This window comes from Oncorhynchus tshawytscha, linkage group LG16, assembly GCF_018296145.1.
Source record: "Oncorhynchus tshawytscha isolate Ot180627B linkage group LG16, Otsh_v2.0, whole genome shotgun sequence".
Taxonomy (NCBI): domain Eukaryota; kingdom Metazoa; phylum Chordata; class Actinopteri; order Salmoniformes; family Salmonidae; genus Oncorhynchus; species Oncorhynchus tshawytscha.
The window spans coordinates 17,115,601-17,137,242 of record NC_056444.1 but is presented as its reverse complement, the minus strand read 5'-3'; the positions used below and the strand labels follow the sequence as shown (position 1 = coordinate 17,137,242).

The 21,642-nt window shown below is 44.6% G+C and overlaps 1 protein-coding gene across 7 annotated transcripts; it reads right to left on the bottom strand.

Moving 5' to 3' along the window:
* Window positions 1-302: 302 nt before the first annotated feature.
* sh3kbp1 (SH3-domain kinase binding protein 1) lies at window positions 303-20,946 on the bottom strand. Of its 7 annotated transcripts, none has more exons than XM_024374452.2 (19): window positions 20,670-20,944; window positions 18,523-18,680; window positions 15,144-15,246; window positions 13,211-13,314; window positions 12,683-12,854; window positions 12,487-12,560; window positions 9,177-9,266; window positions 7,237-7,306; window positions 6,984-7,078; window positions 6,507-6,608; window positions 6,349-6,400; window positions 5,577-5,654; window positions 4,972-5,110; window positions 4,800-4,870; window positions 4,383-4,492; window positions 1,823-1,969; window positions 1,165-1,391; window positions 1,007-1,070; window positions 303-884 (listed from the first exon to the last, which is right to left on the bottom strand). In XM_024374452.2, the coding sequence occupies exons 1-19, from the start codon at window positions 20,671-20,673 to the stop codon at window positions 846-848; spliced, it is 1,899 nt and encodes a 632-aa protein (XP_024230220.2). In that variant the 5' UTR covers window positions 20,674-20,944; the 3' UTR covers window positions 303-845. The 7 variants fall into 7 exon arrangements, with proteins under 7 accessions (XP_024230220.2, XP_042154793.1, XP_042154794.1 ...); XM_042298859.1 differs by having other exon boundaries at window positions 13,211-13,317; window positions 20,670-20,943; XM_042298860.1 differs by having other exon boundaries at window positions 12,710-12,854; window positions 13,211-13,317; window positions 20,670-20,943.
* Window positions 20,947-21,642: the final 696 nt, after the last annotated feature.

Sequence of the window (21,642 nt, the reverse complement as noted above, 5' to 3'; positions counted from 1 at the left end):
ACACAGCAAATACAGCAGTTTAAACAAGCAAGAAAACAGCAGCCTGTGTGCGTGTGTGTGTGTGTGTCCAGTGCTCTATGGAGACTCAGTCATGTTCTACCAGACTAATTAACTGAATCAACAGAGTAAAGAGCAGTGGAGTGGCACTAGACACACACACACATACGCTCACACACAAAACCAATGCACACACGTGTGTGTGTGTGTGTGTGTGTGTCCAGGTTGGGTTATCAGAGACACAGTAACTGATACCGTGGCTCTCCCTGGGGGTAGGGGGACAGACAGAGGCACACGGAAACAGCTTGGTTGATGTTTTTTTATTAAAATCGGCACACATCCATACTCTTCATCTTTAGAACACTGGAATATAAAAGTCTATTTTACTTTCCTGGAGAGCAATGGCCAAGAAAAAAACAAGACACTTTGTCTTTGTCATCTGAAAGAAAGAAAGAAAGAAAGAAAGGAAGGAGGGAAGGAAGGAAGGAGTCTAAAACCGGAAGGAAGGCCACAGTGAGGGGTTGCAATGGAAACCTTGTAATTTGACACACACAGACACAAAGAGGAGGAATAGGTGTTCCAGGTGTTTTGAGTACCGTGGTGACAGACAGGTGAGAACTTGAGGCCACTCCCCTGATGCAGAGCACTCCAATCAGATTGCAGTAAACAAACAAATAAACAAGCCTTTTCAACACAAACAAACTAACAGACTGGGTGAGGGATTGGGATCGTCTGTCATTTTTGTTGTTGTTTTTTGGCACAAACTAGAACCCTGCCTCAGGATGATGTTAAACTCTGGCTGCAGTGTGTGGTGATGTCATCAGTGTGCGCAGCGGAGGGATGAAGGGTCATTTAGCTAAACTCTTCTTAATCTGCTCCACCTCTATCTGAAAAACACAAACACCAAATGTATAGATAAGATGAAATTGTATCAGTAGTGAATGCATGTTGTTAAGCACTAGACAGGGAGCATCACCATGTGTGTGTGTGTATGTGTGTGTGTATTCACCTGTAGAGTAATGCGAATCCTCTTCTCCTCTTCCAGGTCACTAGACAACTGCTTCATCTCCTGCCTGGGACAGAGACAACACACGCACACACTATTAACACACACACACGCAATCTCAAATGCACACGCACACACTATTAACACACACACACCCCTACCTGTGTTGGCTCTTCAGCAGTTCTACGGAGGCTCTCAGCTCTCTAAGCTGTCCTCTCAGCTCCTCCAGGGTGGGTGTCGGCCTACGCTCGGGGGAAGGGCTTAAACCGAAAGCGGTGTGGTTTACAGTTGAAGGGGGTGGGCTTGTTGAGTGGAGGGCCAGGCTTCCTGTGGAAAGTGGGGGGAGGACCGCAGGCTTGGGGGGCAGCAGACACTTACTGTCAGGTACCTGTGGGGTTTATCACAAATCAGGATTCATGAGTTAGCCAGCTAACTTACTGTCAGGTACCTGTGGGGTTTATCACAAATCAGGATTCATGAGTTAGCCAGCTAACTTACTGTCAGGTACCTGTGGGGTTTATCACAAATCAGGATTCATGAGTTAGCCAGCTACTTACATTTTTATTAAAAACTTCAAATGTATTAGGAAAATATGCTTGAAATGGGCATGGATTGATTATATTGTTCTATAGCTACCCATTTCCAAGTCTAGGTTCATTAAGGAACCTGAAACCTTTTTTATTTCTCAATGTTTATCAAAGTTATTTGGCTAAATTGATTGTCCTGCTTTGTAGTATAACCCTCTGGGTATACACACACACACAACGCCCACTCTGATTCACAGCTAAGATGCAGGTTAATCATGAAAACAATTCTTACAGTGATAGTGGGAAGTGCTTTCCTCTTAGAGACATCTACTGGTCTTGGACATAAGGAGTCCTGCTCCTCCTCCTTCTCTCTGTCCTTCTCACTCTTCTCCTCCTCCACCGCAGGAAAGTTCAGCAAGTCAATACTGGACAGAGAAGACTGGGAGAGAAGAGGAGAGGAAGTAGAGAGCGAGAGAAGGGTGTCATCAACATGTTACGGGAAAAAGTATGTGTGTGTGTGTGTGTGTGTGTGTGTGTGTGTGTGTGTGTGTGTGTGTGTGTGTGTGTGTGTGTGTGTGTGTGTGTGTGTGTGTGTGCAGGCACGTGCACAGATAGAGCCCTATGGGTGTTGGAGCACCTGCTCTTTTTATTAAAAAATGATTTGACTATGAAACTAGATGACTTCTCATAAACTCTGAATCTCGAATGATTTGACTATCAAACTAGATGACTTCACATAAACTCAGAATCTCATAATGTCCCCTCCCCCGACTCATCCTCGTTTCATGCAGGAGCGATGCACCAGCATAGGGAGTGAGTTTGAAATTAAAATCATCAGTAGTAGGTTACTTTGGAGTTGCTAGCATGTGCTGTCTCACGGTCAGGTACAGGGAAGGAGGCAACTGCAGTCCGACTGTCAGTAGCAGAACAAATTCAAATCAAGTCAAGACTAGCTTGTTTTGAAAGCATAGCCTAGATAAATAGCTGATTCATCTAGCCGACATTAGCGATGATCCGATGATAGCCCACTCCAGTAGTGGTTATAGCAAAGATACTTAACCTATCTCCCTTTAATCTTTAGTTATAGGTTTCTTAAAGGCGCTGCATGGTCAATCCGGAGTCTGCATTGGCCGTACAGCATTTACTGCGATACAGCCTCTGTAGAAGTTAGGACATTCATACTTCTTGCGCTTTGCGAATCAGAGCAGAGCTGTTGTGAAGGATGTTGTCAAGGAAGTGTGTTTATACAGGAACTCCACCCCCCACCTACCGTCAACCAATCATGTCAATGCGGAGCTATACGGAGGAGCCACATTGTTACAAAATTTGGTAGGCACACGGTGATGCAGTATGGAACTCGATTTGGCCTCTGCAAGCCTCCAGGGGCTCCGCAATTACGTCACACCCTCAGTATGGAGCCTCCGCATCGCTGGAGCAAGCATAAATTCACTTCTAGTCTACAATGTGTGATGAGTCAGTGTGTTTTTGCAAAAAATGTAGCCTTCTGTTAAAACAAATAATGGAGAGTTTGTCTAGAGGAACAGTAGAAAAGGATGAATGGAATTTAAGCTGGAATCTTAGTTGCTACATCCTTTTTGGACTTAGAAATGAATGATATGTACTCATTGATCCTTGAAGAATATAACTTAGAAATGCCTCAAGAGCTTAGTTCAACTGTCATACCCCATCAGGACCCAAAATATAAGCTTGTTTAACTCCAATGTTTGTAAACAATGTAAATATAAACAAACAATGAAAAGCTTCAAAACATGGTTAAAACTATACATTTGATATCATGGATGGTCAGTCCTTGCATCTATAGCTCTATCTAGGAATTTGTTATTGTTTCAATTAAGGATTCTAGCTTTAAGTAAAATACATTTGGCCGTGGCTGAGTTTTTGCCCCCGCCCCGCCCCTCTGCTAACCTGTTTTTCTGAAGCTATGGGTCCAGATCACGTTCTGCACATGTATTATTTAACACACATTCTGTTCTGAGTAGCTGCTGCTCCCTTCGTGCTCTCTTTCCTCACCCTCTTCTGAACCAGGATGATGTAGCCTGCTGTATCTCTGCCTCTTATTTCTGAACAGCTAAAATAAAAACTCTGCGGTGATTTCAACAAACATGCCAGGCTATTATGACGGTTACAACCATCTCTGTCTGTTGTAATGGATATTGCAGTTGCACAAAGCAGGATGCAGTCCGTGCACATTGCATGTGTAACTCTGTGTTGTCTGCTCACACTGCTATGCTTTATCTTGGCCAGGTCGCAGTTGTAAATGAGAACTTGTTCTCAACTAGCCTACCTGGTTAAATAAAGGTGAAATAAAAAATAAATAAATAAATTGGAGCAAAAACAATCTGCGTTTTGTGTGACGATGTAGGCTAATCTTTGTAGTGGCTGCCATATAATAACCATTACCCAGAGTTGCTGAAAAAGAACATGACTACTTTGACTGTCTGTGTCTTGCTTGTGTTTGATATCCTGTCTAGATAGCTGCATGCAACTCCTCACTTGAGTTTTGCATTGGGGCAAAAAAAACGATCTGCGAGTTTATAGGAACATGTTGCTCATGTCTTTTGTGTACAACATGTAAATGGCTGCATGTAACCTAACTCCCCTCCTGAAAAAAGAACATGAAATCGTGCTTAGGCTTAATAGCCTTCTGACGCATGGAATGTTGACCATGTCCTTTGTGTACAACATGAAGTCTGTAGGCCACACCAGACAGAAGCTTCATCGCTGATCAAGGAGGGGGAAGCGGCAGTAGAGCACTGAGCAGCAGCTACGTTGAGCACCGGCCCCACCAAAGGTCTGCGCATGGCCCCGTGTGTGTGTGTGTGTATACTCACTGTGCTGATGATCTGGGAGCGTGGTCTGCGGTCGAGGACTCTTGGTCTCATTGCGGTCAGATGGTTTAGTTTTTCTGTAGACAAGACTACAGAGTCCAAGTCAACCACATCTACACACACACACACACACACACACACACACACACATTATAATGCTAATCTATAGGAACAATTCTAACATTTAACCAGAGACTAGGCAATCAAACAAACAAACAAACACATACACAGTGCCCTGATCTATAAGAAGGCTAGGGTTGCTAATTCCTTGCATATGGACAGAGAGAGGAAGAGAGAAAGAGAGATAAAGCCAAACCTCTGTCTCTTGAGTCAGCCGACTCCCCTGCTCTGACTGGACTAATGTCCGGCCACATAACTGTCAAACTGACCCTGATTGGCCCCTTGTCCTGTCAAACTCACCAATATCTTTTGACCTGTCAGAGGCAGGATCTGGAGTCACAGCCCCACCCTCAAACTTAGGGCTCTCGCACCTGAACAGGTAGACCAAACAACAACTTTAGTGTGTGTTGATTTGTGTGTGTGTGTGTATGTGTGGGGGTGTGTGTGTGTGTGTGTGTGTGTGTGTACTGACGGTACAGTAGGAGGTCTCTCAGGTCTGTCAGGGCGTCGGGGAGGGAGGTGGGAGGAGCTTGTCTTTGGTGGGTGGGGCTTCTTTGGAGATTTGGATGGGAGGGTGGGCTTAGGGATCTCTCCAACCTTCACCTCCTCACCTACACACACACACACAAGTTAACAAACACATACATGTATACGGAGAGGGTAAAATAGTAGGTCTCTGAATGGGAACGTCATACATACAGTCACACACGGTCAACATAGAGGTGAGGTGTCAGCCAGCTGAAGAGGTGGGGAGAGCTGCAGCATAAGGCCCAAGCAGGCTGAATAGGAACCCAAGCAGGCTGAATAGGAACCCAAGCAGGCTGAATAGGAACCCAAGCAGGCTGAATAGGAACCCAAGCAGGCTGAATAGCCATGTAGGGTAGTAGTCAGAGAGAGCAGTAGTCAGGCTGCAGCAGGCATAGCAGATCATACTGGAATAGTGCAGTATAGTATTGGTAGTAGTTGTAGTATAGTAGTAGTTGTATAATAGTAGTACTGTGGTAGTAGTATGGGAGTACCTCTGTTGTCATCAGATCTGTGAGGCAGAGTTTAGTATTTGTAGTAGTACTATAGTACCTTTGTTGTCATCAGGTGGTCTATGAGGCAGGTGCTCGGGGCGCTCCGGGGGTACCTTTCTGACTTCCGATCTTTTCTCTACAGGTCACACAGGGGTCAGGGGTCAACTCAGGGAGACATTACTGACACTCCTCCCTAGATCTTTGGTTCTCTCTCGTTCTATCTCTGTCTATCTGTCTGGTTTAATGATCTCCATAGCTAACGGTTTCTGCCTCTCTCCCTTAAACACACACAGAAAATAGAGGAGCGGACATGGAGATAGAGAGAGGATTGAGACGCACACAAAACGGTACCAGTGTCTGAGCGGAGAAGAGCAGAGAGAGGAGAGACAAAGGATTGAGATAGAGGAGAGATAGAGGATAGAGATAGAGGATGGCGATAGAGGATGAAGAGAGGATTGCAACAGAGGAGAGGATGGGAGATAGAGGATGGAGAGAGGATTGCGACAGAGGAGAGAGGATGGCGATAGAGGATTAAGAGAGGATGGAGATAGAGGACGGAGATAGAGGATTGAGATAGAGGATTGAGAGAGGAGAGATAGAGGAATGAGATAGAGGATGGAGATAAAGGAGAGAGGATGGAGATAGAGGAGAGATATTATTGAGATAGAGGATGGAGATAGAGGATTGAGAGAGGAGATAGAGGATGGAAATAGAGCATTGAGATGGAGGATTGAGATAGAGGAGTAATAGAGGATGGCGATAGAGGATGGAGATTAGGGGAGAAAAGGGAAGAGAGGAGAGGAAAAGAGAGGTGAGGACAGGGGGATTACCTGTGGTGTGTTTAGCTGAGGGGGCACTGGGGGGAGGCGGCTTCTTTGGTCTCTGCAAACACACACGTGCACACGCACAAAGTAATTTTGCTCTCATGGAATTTCCTTCCTTGAACACTGCCAAAACAGCATAAATCCAATTCTATTGTGTGTCTTACCTCTTTCTCTACATCAGGAATTAGCAGCTTGACAAAGTTATCAGGGAAGACTCCCTTTCTCCCCCCTACCTCCCCCATCCACCACCCCGCGTCAGCACAGTCCTACAACACACAGAATTCACATACGCAGGTTATACGCACGCACACACCTCTATCTCACACACTCACACACACACACACACACACACACACACACACACACACACACACACACACACACACACACACACACACACACACACACACACACACACGGGTGCAACATGTACCCCCACATTCTGAAATTGCATTTTTGTCCCCTTGAGTTTAATCATTGGAATGTGATACAAAACGAGGCAACAGTGTGCTTTAGGACCATGCGGACGCCTCCAAACGGTCGGGTAGGCTGTTTGGAGTATTAATCCAACTGGATAAAAAATAAATAATGATAATTATACCCCCCCACTTCTAAAAGCTCCCCTGCATACACACACACACCCTGTTAATGATGGAGATGATCTCTCCCTCTTTGATTGACAGCTCGTCTTCGTTCTGGGCGTCGTACGGGAAGATGACTTTACACAGCTCACGGCCTGAGAACCAGTCAGAACAAAGAGAAACTCTGAATCCCAAAAGTGTATTTCTAGCAAATCAAGAGACTCAGCATAGTTATCTTATTCTAGGTATGAATCAGGAAGTGAGACAGACTGTCCAATGAGAATCTAGTAGATCCCAGGCCCCTCATTCTCACCTTTCACCTTGCCCTCAGGTTCCGCCTTCATAGTTTCCGGGGCAACAGAGGGTGATTTCCTAACCTGTGCCTAGAGGAGTGGAGGGAAACAAATACATAAATACATACCCATATATCTCCATGTGAAATAATCAGGGGATCAAATCCGTACAGACTGTGCTCCGTGTGTGTGTGCATGTATAGTTGTGTGTGTAGTGTATAAGGGGCTGTTGTTATAAGGCTGGAACGGATCCCTACGCTATGTTTGTGGAACAAGAGTGGCTCTTCAACAGGAAACACACACACACAGAGCCTGGTCTGTCTCAAACACACACTTCTCTGTTTCACACTCAGTAAACCACCCACTCTCCCTCCCCCTCTCTCACTCTCCCACCCTTGTTCACTCTTTCTCCCTCCTACCCTTCCATAGCTCACTCCATCCCTCTCTCTCCACCCAGTCTAATCCGAGTTGTACTTAATATGAGTAGTGTGAGGCACACACACTCACCTACCCGTACACAACTGGTCAACCATCGTTAAAGTAACGTCAGACTGTGACACACAGCTGGATACTTCCTCAGCCCTCAGGGGAGGAGACATTCTAGTCTAGTACAGATGTTAACTCTAGACACTGTTTTTTTTAGGGAGGGACAATCTGATCCTGCATCTGTGTCTAAATGCTACTCCCCAGAACTATCCATGGTACACCCCCCCCCCTGCGCACCCATTCATTAGAGAAGTGAGACTACACTTCCCATAAACCATCACTACAGCCACTCGCACAGCAGGGCAGGCTGCTAAACATCCTACACACACAAAGACACACACACACCCTGACACGTACCCAAACTCACATACTCAAAACACACACACCGTGACACGTACCCAAACTCACATACTCAAACACACGCACACCGTGACACGTACCCAAACTCACATACTCAAACACACACCCGACAAGCATAGATTAGCACACGCATACGCACCTTGACAAGACACACCCTGAAGAAAATGTAACCCTGCCATCATCCAGACAGTCCCTTTACAAAGCAGATTCAACACTAATACAGCGAGAGGGAAGAGAAAAAGTCAAGAGAAAGAGAGAAAAGGAGAGAGATGTAGCTGTCTTACCCTCCACAGTGACCCAGTGTATGTCTGTGTGTGTACACGTCGGAGAAAACCCCCAATGCCTCCCTCTTCCTTCCTTCCTCCCTCCTTCCCTCCCTCCCTCACTCCCCGGTAGAGCTCTCTCTCACTGATGAAGGGAGTGTGTGTGTGTGTGTGTGTGTGTGTGTGTGTGTGTGTGTGTGTGTGTGTGAATGTTTGTAATGAAAAGTACTTCCTCTGCTGTGAAACTGAAAGACAGGAAAAGGCGGAGCCTAGTCTGGACTTCCTTTCTCCCATTTACACACACAAACATCATACAGGTAACTGCCAAAATAAAGGAAACACCAACATAAAGTATGTTAATAGGATGTTGGACCACCACGGGCCAGAACAGCTTTAATCCACCTTGGCATAGATTCTCCAAGCGTCTTGAACTCTGTTGGAGGGATGTCATACCATTCTTCCAAGAGAAATTCCATTATTTGGTGTTTTGTTGATGGTGGTGGAAAACACTGTTTCAGGCACCGCTCCAGAATATCCCATACAGTAAGTGTTCAATTGGGTTGAGATCTGGTGACTGAGACGGCCATGGCATATGGTTAACATCGTTTTCATGCTCATCAAACCATTCAGTGACCACTCGTGCCCTGTGGATGGTGACTATGGGGCATAGCAGCCAAAATAATGGCCTGCCCAGTATTCTTATACATGTTAATTGCTTAATTAACTCAGGAACCACACCTGTGTGAAAGCATCTGCTTTCAATATACCTTGTTATCCTCATTTACTCAAGTGTTTCCATTGTTTTGGCAGTTACCTGTATATGCACTATTATGTGTGTGTATGTGTGTCACCTTCTCTCCCTCTGTGTCCATATCTTCAGATGCAGGTCTCAGTCTGATGGGCTGGTCTTTAAAGATGTCACCGAACCCGAACCCTCGAACCTGGAGACACACATTACCACTACTATAGTTAACACAACTACACTATTACTAACTAGTTAACACACCTACACTATTACTAATTAGTTAACTAGTTAGTGTAGGTGTGTTAACACACCTACACTATTACTAACTAGTTAACACAATTACACTATTACTAACTATAGACACCACAACTACTGTTATAACATATTAAAGTTATCATGACACTGTTATTAAACCACACTTACCACGAGATAGACACACACACACACACACACACACACACACACACACACACACACACTTAGAAATGTATTTGGAGCATCAGCATTTGTGGGTTTGATTACAGGCTCAGAATGGCCCGAAACAAAGAACTTTCTTCTGAAACTCATCAGTCTGTACAAGATCTTCAGTTTCTTGGCAATTTCTCACATGGAATAACCTTCATTTCTCAGAACAAGAATAGACTGATGAGTTTCAGAAGAAAGTTCTTTGTTTCTGGCCATTCTGAGCCTGTAATCGAACCCACAAATGCTGATGCTCCAAATACTCAACTAGTCTAAAGGCCAGTCTTATTGCTTCTTAAATCAGGACAACAGTTTTCAGCTGTGCGAACATAATTGCAAAAGGGTTTTCTCATGAACAATTAGCTTTTTAAAAGTTTTTCTTTATTTCTACATTGTATAATAATAGTGACAACATCAAAACTATGAAATAAAACATATGGAATCATGTAGTAACCAAAGAAGTGCTAAATAAATCAAAATATATTTTAGATTTGAGATTCTTCAAAGTCGCCACCCTTTGCCTTGATGACAGCATTACACACTCTTGGCATTCCCTCAACCAGCTTCATGAGGTAGTCACCTGGAACACATTTCAATTAACAGGTGTGCCTTGTTAAAAGTTCATTTGTGGAATTTCTTTCCTTCTTAATGCGTTTGAGCCAATCAGTTGTGTTGTGACAAGGTAGGGTTTGTATACAGACGCCCTATTTGGTAAAAGCCCAAGTCCATATTATTAGAACAGCTCAAATAAGCAAAAAGAAACAACAGTCCATCATTACTTTAAGACATGAAGGTCAGCCAATACAGAACATTTCAAGAACTTTGTGCAGTTGCAAAAACCATCAAGCTTTATGATGAAACGGGCTCTCATGAGGACCACCACCGGAAAGGAAGACCCAGAGTTACCTCTGCTGCAGAGGATAAGTTCATTCGAGTTACCAGTGTCAGAAATTGCAGCCCAAATAAATGCTTCACAGAGTTCAAGTAACAGACATCTCAACATCAACTGTTCAGAGGAGACTGTTTGAATCAGGCCTTCATTGTCTAATTGCTGCAAAGAAACCACTACGAAAGGACACCAATAAGAAAAATAAACTTGCTTGGGCCAAGGAACAAGCAACGGACATTAAACCAGTGGAAATCTGTCCTTTGGTCTGATTTGGTTTGATATTTTTGGTTCCAACCGGCATGTCTTTGTGAGATGCAGAGTAGGTGAACGGATGATCTCCCCATGTGTGGTTCCCACTGTCAAGCATGGAGGAGGACGTATGATGGTGTAGGGGTGCTTTGCTGGTGACACTGTCTGTCATTTATTTAGAATTCAAGGCACACTTAACCAGCATGGCTACCACAGTATTCTACAGCGATACGCCATCCCATCTGGTTTGCGCTTAGTGGGACTATCATTGGATGTTCTACAGGACAATGACCCAACACACATCCAGGCTGTGTAAAGGCGATTTTACCAAGAAGGAGAGTGATGGAGTACTGCATCAGATGACCTGGCCTCCACAATCACCCAACCTCAAACAAATTGAGATGAGTTGGACTGCAGAGGAAAAAGCAGCCAACTAGTGCTCAGCATATGTGGGAACTCCATCAAGACTTTTGGAAAAGCATTCCAGGTGAAGCTGGTTGAGGGAATGCCAAGAGTGTGCAAAGCTGTCATCAAGGCAAAGGGTGGGTACTTTAAAGAATCTCAAATCTAAAATATATTTTGATTTGTTTAACACTTTTTTGGTTAGTACTTGATTCCATATGTGTTATTTCATAGTGTTGATGTCTTCACTATTATTCTACAATGTAGAAAATAGTACAAATAAAGAAAAACACTTGAATTTTTTAAATTTTACCTTTATTTAACTAGGCAAGTCAGTTAAGAACAAATTCATATTTTCAATGACGGCCTAGGAACAGTAGGTTAACTGCCTGTTCAGGGGCAGAACGACAGATTTGTACCTTGTCAGCTCGGGGATTTGAACTTGCAACCTACTAGTACTACTAGTCCAACACTCTAACCACTAGGCTACCCTGCCGCCCCAATGAGTAGGTGTGTCCAAACATTTGACTGGTAATGGAAGTATGTGGATACCTCTTCAAATGAATGGATTTCATCCACACGCGTTGCTGACAGGTGTATACAATCAAGCACACAGCCATGCTATCTCCATAGACAAACATTGGCAGTAGAATGGCCTTACAGAAGAGCTCAGTGACATTCAACGTGACACCTTCATAGGATGCCACCTTTCTAACATGTCAGTTTGTCATATTTCTGCCCTGCTAGAGATGCCCCCGGTCAAATCTAAGTGTGGATATTGTGAAGTGGAAGCATCTAGGAGCAACAACGGCTCAGTCGCGAAGTGGTAGGCCACACAAGCTCACGGAACGGGACCACGGAGTGCTGAAGCTCGCAGCACCTAAAAATCATCTGCAACACTCACTACCGAGTTCCAAACATCCTCTGGAAGCAACGTCAGCACAATAACTGTTTGTGGGATCTTCATGAAAAGGGATTCCATGGCCGAGCAACCGAACACAAGCCTTAGATCACCATGCGCAATGCCAAGCGTCGGCTTGGGACTGGAGCAGTGGAAACGCGTTCTCTGGAGTGATGAATCATGCTTCACCATGTGGCAGTCTGATAGACGAATCTGGGTATGGCAGATGCCAGGAGAACGCTACCTGCCCCAATGCGTAGTGCCAAGTTTGGTCGCGGAGGAATAATGTTCTGGGGCTGTTTTTCATGGTTCAGGCTAGGCCCCTTATTTCCAATGAAGGAAAATCTTAACGCTACAGGATACAATGACATCTGAGGCGATTATGTGCTTCCAACTCTGTGGCAACAGTTTGGGGAAGGCCCTTTCCTGTTACATTGTGACAATCCCCCTGTGCACAAAGCGAGGTCCATACAGAAATGGTTTGTCCAGACAAACAGACAGATAGATAATAACCTTTTTGGGTTGAATCTCTCCGCTGTCAGAGCGACTCTCTCCGCCATCACTCTCACTGCCTGGACTGTCTTTACCTACACACGAAGGTACACACACATATAATGACCATTTAAGCTTATAATTGCATTAAAAACCAACTCGAGTTATGCAGAATCATAACTGGATTTCCTTAAATAGTATTCAAATGTATTCATACGTATCTGTATCCGTGTGAGTGACTCACTGGTCCTGCTGCTGCGTAGCTCCTCCTGTGATGACCTAGTGGATGTGTCTAGTGAAGGGGACGTGTCCTCCAGCTCTCTGGTGAAGTTGGAGGGAAACATCCCTGTCTTACCATTCAGACTGCCCTCCCACCAGCCCTCCTCCACCTGAACACATGAAACATGAAGGGAGAGTGAACTTATCTGAGGGTGGAATCAAAACCACAAGGTTCTGGCCGGGAGACCTGCACGCTATCAACGGCTCCAAGAAAGCTAGCTCCTGTGGGGAAGTTAATATACCTGCTTATGAATGAACACAGGGTCACTAACGAATCATAATGTGGTTTAATAGGTCTGTCATGTGGCCACAAGAGGGAGCAGTAAAGAGAAAGTTGAAAAACACAGCCAAGCATACAGTCAGCCTCCCCTCTCACCTCCCCCAGTATGTCAGCCTCCCCTCTCACCTCCCCCAGTATGTCAGCCTCCCCTCTCACCTCCCCCAGTATGTCAGCCTCCCCTCTCACCTCCCCCAGTATGTTGATGACATCTCCTATCTTCAGCTCTAACTCGTCCTCATTCTGGGGAACATAGCTAAATGACGCCTTACACCTCCTTTGGCGGATCTGATCTCCTGGGGGGAACGCACACACACACACACACACACACACACACACACACACATTATTTAATTATGTATTATGTTCACGAATATTATTTGTAGCCCACTGCACATATACTAAACAACATATACAGTGCATTCGGAAAGTATTCAGAGCCCTTTAGTTTTTCCACATTTTGTTAAGTTACAGCCTTATTCTAAAATTGAATAAATAAAAAAGTTTCCTCATCAATCTACACACAATACCCCAACATGACAAAGTGAAAAAAGGTTCTTAGAAATGTTTTCCAATTTGTTAAATTTAAAACAGAAATAACCTTATTTACATAAGTATTCAGACCCTTTGCCATTGTACCAAAAAATGTCTGCAGGCCGCGACCGGGAGGTCCGTGGGGCGACGCACAATTGGCCTAGCGTCGTCCGGGTTAGGGAGGATTTGGCCTGTAGGGATATCCTTGTCTCATCGCGCACCAGCGACTCATGTGGCGGGCCGGGCGCAGCGCGTGCTAACCAGGTCGCCAGATGCACGGTGTTTCCTCCGACACATTGGTGCGGCTGGCTTCAGGGTTGGATGCGCGTTGTGTTTCGGAGGATGCATGGCTTTCGACCTTCGTCTCTCCCGAGCCCGTACGGGAGTTGTAGCGACGAGACAAGATAGTAACTACTAACAATTGGGTACCACGAAATTGGAGAGAAAAGGGGGTAAAATTCACACAAAAAAATGTTTTGTTTAAAATGTCTGCAGCATTGAAGGTCCCCAAGAACACAGTGACCTCTATCATTCCTAATGGGAAGAAGTTTGGAACCACCAAGACTATTCCTAGAGCTGGCCACCTGGCCAAACTGAGCAATCGGGGGAGAAGGGCCTTGGTCAAGGAGGTGACCAAGAACCCAATGGTCACTCTGATAGATCTCCAGAGTTCCTCTGTCGAGATGGGAGAACCTTACAGAAGGACAACCATCTCTGCAGCACACCACCTATCAGGCCTTTATGGTAGAGTGGCCAGACGGAAACCTCTCCTCAATAAAAGGCACATGACAGCCCGCTTGGAGTTTGCCAAAAGACACCTAAAGGACTCTCAGACCATGAGAAATAAGATTCTCTGGTCTGATGAAACCAAGATTGAACTCTTTGGCCTGAATGCCAAGCGTCACATCTGGAGGAAACAAAGTACTGAGTAAAGGATCTGAATACTTAGGTAAATGTGATATTTCAGTTTTGTATTTTTTAAATGTGCAAAAATGTCTAAAAACCTGTTTTTGCTTTGTCATTATGCGGTATTGTGTGTAAATTGATGAGGGATTTTTTTTTATTTTAATCCATTTTAGAATAAGGTTGTAATGTAATAAAATGTGGAAAAATGAAAGGAGTCTGAATACTTCACGAATGCGATGTAATATATTGTCGCTGTCCAATGAAAACCTCTTATTTCTAAAACAGAAACATTTCAGGAAATTGGAAAAAATGATTATATTTTCCCATTAACGAACTTCATAAGAAATGTTTAATACATTTTATGGCCCTAGAGTCATGAAATGTTTTTGTTGAGGGGAGTTACTGCGTTCAATATATTTTTAAAAAAAGGCTAAAATTAAGTTAGGAGGTTTTCATCAGACAGCGACGATACATAGTACTGTTAGTATAGTGATTAATTCCTTTAGTGAAAGGTAGAACTACAAATGTGTGCATGTGTGTTGTGAGAAGGACATAACCTGACCCTAAATCCATATCTCACTAATGGGATATGTGTTTGAGCAGGGGGAATATAACCTATCTAAGGACCTGTGTGTGTCTGTGTGTGTGTCTGTGCATGTGCGCGGGGTGGGGGGGGGCATACCTTTCCTGGCTGGTCGTAGGCTGGGCTCAGACACAGGGCTTGCACTGCCATTGGAGAGATCAGACTTAGGCCCCACCTCTCTCTTCACATCCTTCTTTATCTCCTGGACAAAGACAGACAGACAGAGAGACAGACAGACAGACAGAGAGTTTGCAAGTTTGTTTTGGATCTGTATGTGTGATCTGTGTGTTTGTCTTGTGTCACATCTATCAACCAGATGCTGAAGTTGAATGTCTGTAACCCCAGTGACCTAACCCTAACCCTTAACCAACAGATGAGCAACAAGAGCCACACACACACCCTGGCTCAACCCTAATCCTAACCCAAAACCTAACTTAATGTCTACAGCCTGGCTCAACCCTAACCCTAAACCTAGCTTCATGTCAACAACCTGGCTCAACCCTAACCCTAAACCTAGCTTCATGTCAACAGCCTGGCTCAACCCTAAACCTAGCTTCATGTCAACAACCTGGCTCAACCCTAAACCTAGCTTCATGTCAACAGCCTGACTCAACCCTAACCCTAAACCTAGCTTCATGTCAACAGCCTGGCTCAACCCTAACCCTAAACCTAGCTTCATGTCAACAGTCTGGCTCAACCCTAACCCTAAACCTAGCTTCATGTCTACAGCCTGGCTCAACCCTAACCCTAAACCTAGCTTCATGTCAACAGCCTGGCTCAACCCTAAACCTAGTTTCATGTCAACAGCCTGGCTCAACCCTAACCCTAAACCTAGCTTCATGTCAACAGCCTGGCTCAACCCTAACCCTAAACCTAGCTTCATGTCAACAGCCTGGCTCAACCCTAACCCTAAACCTAGCTTCATGTCAACAGCCTGGCTCAACCCTAACCTTAAACCTAGCTTCATGTCAACAGCCTGGCTCAACCCTAACCCTAAACCTAGCTTCATGTCAACAGCCTGGCTCAACCCTAACCCTAACCCTAGCTTCATGTCAACAGCCTGGCTCAACCCTAACCCTAAACCTAGCTTCATGTCAACAGCCTGGCTCAACCCTAACCCTAAACCTAGCTTCATGTCAACAGCCTGGCTCAACCCTAAACCTAGCTAACCCTGGCTAAACCCTAACCCTAGCTTCATGTCAACAGCCTGGCTCAACCCTAACCCTAAACCTAGCTTCATGTCAACAGCCTGGCTCAACCCTAACCCTAAACCTAGCTTCATGTCAACAGCCTGGCTCAACCCTAACCCTAACCCTAGCTTCATGTCAACAGCCTGGCTCAACCCTAACCCTAACTTCATGTCCACAGTTAATGCAGTTATCAGTCAAATGGATTTATAAAGCCCTTTTTACATCAGCCGATGTCAAAGTGCTATACAGAAACCCATTCTAAAACCCCAAACAGCAAGCAATGCAGATGTAGAAGTTAGTGTCTTTCCATTTCTTCTTACATAAACTATCACAAGACACTAAAGACCTGATGTAGTGTATGTGTATGTAATGTCCTACAGCTGCAACATACACTGCCCTTTCCTTCCACACACACACACACACACACACACACACACACACACACACGGCTGTGTAGTTCACAGTTCTTTAATGCATTTGTCACGATGCAGTTTCATAATCGCTGCCCTGCAGCTACTATAGCTCACTGGAGCAACGACACACACACACACGCGCAAACACACAGTGTGTCAGAGTATAAGTGAGCATGTTTCTCTCTAGAAGGAAACCAAACTGAAATGACGAAGGGAAGAGGTCGAGATTTACAATGTCAGAACAGGAAACACCTGCTTACTGTACACACACACACACACACACACACTGACAATTCATGGGACCCATCTGGTGAAACCCGTTCCCTCTGAGATGAATGTTCTCCAGCTTGGTCCCCCGGGAACCAGTATTTTTTCCATGTATTTTTGCAGCCCAGCACTATAACACACCAGGGCCTGTATCCAATAAAGCTGCACTGTCATTTTTTGGGCGACCCGACAGAATTATTACATAGAAATGTGAGTTATTCTCAATGAAAAGGAAAGTCTAAGAAGTGGTAGATAAGTTCTCTGTGCAATATTTCTATGCTTCCCGTTTTTAAGTTTCATTTTTGCATATTTTATTTTTTTATTTTGTACACCAGCGACAAACAGCTCAAAATACAATACCCATGTAATGTTATTCATCATGATCTAAATATCAGCACCTCTGTTCCAAGGCCCTGATTCACTGATATCCTCTCTGCTCTATCAGCCAGTGTTGATGGTCTCCCTAATGTCTGGACTCCTTCACTCTCATGGCTGTAAAAGCATTGGATTGGTGTGAGAGGGCTTTCACCATATTACTCCTGTCCATTCCTTTTAAATCCACGGGGGGGAGTGAGCAAGGGTACACTTTAGGGAGAAGTATAATAACATTTGTAATTCTGTGGTCTGAGACAATATACGCACACACGCGCACACACACACACACACAGGGTGCATGGCATCTACAGTAAGTTCATAAGAGGAGTGAACAAATGCATACTATTGAGAAGAGTAAGAGACTCATAACACGCACGTGTGTACACACACACACACACTACAGGGTGCGCGGCATCTACAGTAAGTTCATAAGGGGAGTGAACAAATGCACACTATTGAGAAGAGGAAGAGAATCATAACACACACACACACAGATGATGACGATGAGTTTTACAGTATTAAAAGCTGGATTAGAAAATAATGCTAGCTTGAATTTTGCTCTTTCTCTCATCCATCTCTCTCCTATCTTTCAGCTGTCCCCAGCACATTCTGTATGGCTCACTCCAGCAGAGACAACAAAACATACGGCTTAACTGTCACACACACACACACACACACACACACACACACACACACACACACACACACACACACACACACACACACACACACACACACACACACACACACACACACACACACACACACACACACACAACAGGGTGAGTGTAATCTGAGTGAGCAGTGACATTCTGTCAAAAACATAACAGAATATTTCACTCATTATTATAGAATCAGTTTCTGGAGCAAAAGTTCAGCAGAACTCGTATCTGTTCTATTTTACAGTAGATGTCTATCATTGAACTTTGGGGGATACAAAAACACACAACAATGTGTTCCTGTTTGCCTGTATCATTTCTACTTCCTCTACTGGGAAAGGAAGTGGACGCTTCCCCCTTCACAACACACACATCACTGTGAGATACTGGTGTCAGTGTGCATCTCACAGTGCAGCATCTGGTCTCGCATCCAGGACATTCACAGAACATGTTTGTATGTTCTTCACAGTTCATTAGGCTAGCCATTACAGAATATTAAGAAAGAGTCAACAACACAACACAATATAGGAACAACAACATTGATGTGTGTGTGTGTGTTGTCGTTGTTACTCACCCTGACAAAGTTGTCTGGGAACAGCCCCCTCCGTCCGTCTATCTCTCCTTCCCACCATCCTCCGTCATCCTTCGTTACCTTGACGATGATGTCACCAACATGCAGACTCAACTCATCCTCCTGTTGAGCCTCGTAGTCAAACTCTACCACCGCCTCTACTGGACACACACACACACACACAAATACAAAACGATTTAGACTTGGACTAAAAGGGTAATTCTGCTACTTTTCAATGATCTCAGCACCATACCAGTGTCTATATGTGAAAATGATGTGTTTCTATGATCTGTGTTTAAAAGGATAGGGTAGGATTAAAAGTAAAGAAAACAGTGATTTTCAAAACCTGCAACAAGTTTCTAGCCAGAGGGAGGGTATTTGATTGTTCCCTATGTCACCATGAATCTCAATCTGTTTCAAAATCACTTTGACATTTTTTACAACTTTTGATGATGTGATCAGGTTTAACTTTTTATATTACATATGTAGACACTGGTGTTTTGCTGTAGAAAATGAAAATGAGGTTTAGAAAAGTGGTTTAGTTGCCCTTCAATAGCTAACAAATAGGACACATAATTTGAAGAATGGGTAACACAAACTTGGTTACTATTTATTGCTAAAGGCCTGAATCCTAATGTCCTGATTTACGCAATAGTTGAGTTTAAGTGTATGCATCTCAAGTTAAGATTGCGCCCAATGAGAATACCTCTGTTTCTAAAAAGACAAATACAGAAATTGCTGTCATAGTTGTGTGGGTAGTGGTGGTAGGGCGGGGGTGGGTGTAACTATGGGAACGGTGGAATGAGAGGGAGGACGGCTATGACTCAATCTCCCTCCTCCTCGACCCCAACCCCTAAAACACCCTTACTCATTCTCTCTGTATCTATCTCTATCTACCTTGTGCCTCTCTGTACTGAGAGAAGAGAGGAGAGCTGGAGAGGAACCAGAGGAGTGTAGCAACTAAGCCTGTAGACATAACACACTCCCACTCTGAAGTACAACACACACACACCCAGCCCCCCTCCCCCAGCATCTGTGTACTGGATGGGTCTGCTCTGTCCTGACCTTTCTCCAACAGCTGCAGTTAGTTTAGATAAGACCAAACCACACACTCCCACACACATATGGAAAAAATATGCCCTCTTTTTCTCACTCAAAACACACATTCTCGGTCACGGTACACACACACACACACACACACACATTCTTATACACTCACACTCTGATTGGCTGGAAGCTTGATGACACACACTGCAGCTGCATCATGAATATCACCATCGCCATGGAGGTGCTGCGGAGGTGTCTGGTTACCATGGGGACCAGGACTCCAACTCAGGGAGGGACTCAGGTGATGTCAGCGCTGGTGTGTGTGCAGGGGTGGTCCATTTTTAGCTTAGTGGGCCTGTCTAACTTGTTTGGTTTTTTTTGCGCGAAATTATACAAAAATGGACCGGTGTTGGGGCCTCAAAGAAAAAGATGGGCTGATGTGTTAGAAATGTGTGTGTGAATCTGTGAATCAGTGTATTATCAGTCAGAGGTGGCTAAGGCATGCACTACAGGGACATAATGAACAGAGAAGAGAGGGGAAGAAGAAGAGGGGGCAGAGGAGAAGAGACAATTGCAAGAACAGAGGAGGAAGAGAGGAGGGGATATGGCATAGCTACACACCAGCAGTCAGTGCTACAGTAAAGAGCATGAAGCTGCGTTCTGTTCTCTTCCTGTGTTCTCCCCCCACCTCTCCCTTGGGTTTACCGGGAGGAGCGTCACTACCACACAGTAACTCTACAACTAAACATATTTACACTCAGTTAGGCTATATTCCAGCAAAGACAATGAGACGAGGAGAGAGAGGGAGAGAGAGAGGGAGAAAATAAAAATGTAAACGTGTCAACATCTGTAACTCATCAATGTCTTCTTACTCTGTCTGCTGCACACACACACACACACACAAACACACAAACACACGCCCACGCATCGCGTTATGGCCATCAGCACACGCAGCTAACAAAAATACAGCCTACATTCAACATCTCTACTGTACAGTCTCCGGATGTGTCCCGTTGTGTTTCGGTTTCTATCCGTTAAAATGTTAAATGGACGCATCACAACGGTTAGAAAAACCAAAACACATCATTGTCATCTCATCTTACCCATCTGTTCCCGTGACGCTCCGCTCCTGCTGCAGGGACTACAGGGTTTAACTGGAAAGACAGGAATCTTGTTATGTGGTGGACCGAGTACGACCCCCAGCCTCCCGCACGAGAGCTCCGTTATGAACGCGCTGCAGCGGGAGGAACGCGAGATGGAACCATATTCCTTCCGCTTTCTCCCCGGTCACACCAGAGAGCAGCCAGAAAGCGGAAAAGCGCTGATGTACAGAACGCTCTGTGCGCTCTGCCCTGCATTGAACTGCGTACCGCTTCTGTACCACAAATATCGCGAGAAATCACGAATCTTCCCCCAAAATATTAGGTGCGTTCCAGATACACAAACTATACCAGTTCTTTACAGGCGTATAATATTGATGTGGCTCCTCCTATGATAAACATACTCCAGGCATTGAACATAAAGATTGGATAACCTGCGCAGGCCTATACATAATTTGGTGGCGTTCCATGCTGCCTTCATTGAAGACATGTTGGGAAGATTATCACATAGTTCCTCTAGAGGCCTGATAACAATTAGATCACAGATCTCTGCAAACGTGGACGTTGTGTTTAACATTGTATAACCGACGTCAGTGTGCTAGCTTAGCATATAGCGTTGACTCTCTGAACTTGCCTCGGACTGGGCTTTAGCCAGGGTCCTCTACCTCGCCAACAGTGTGAACCGTTTGAATTATACGAAAGGTAGCAATTGGATAGCTCCATCGGCAACATTTCAAGATAGCGTTGGAGTAAGCCTACGATGTGTTCTTAACTCTGTTAAAATGTCAGGAACCCCGTTAATATAATGTAGATATAATTTGAACAACCTGACTATCCTACAATGTAGGTTGTCTGGAACGCAGCCATCATGTAACATCTGGTTCAATCAGCTGCTTTGTTCTCAGCCTATAACACAGAATGGGGTATTGGTTTCTTGTTTCCACTGTAGTTTGTTACTCCAGTTGTTTTGAGAAAG

Excerpts from the sequence above, each read along its gene's own strand:
- sh3kbp1 (XM_042298859.1), bottom strand. Across the intron at positions 7,307-9,176 it reads TGGACACAGAGGGAGAGAAG|GCACAGGTTAGGAAATCACC; the intron begins GTGACACACATA and ends CCACTCCTCTAG. Across the intron at positions 1,970-4,382 it reads GCTCCCAGATCATCAGCACA|TCTTCTCTGTCCAGTATTGA; the intron begins GTGAGTATACAC and ends CTTCTCTCCCAG.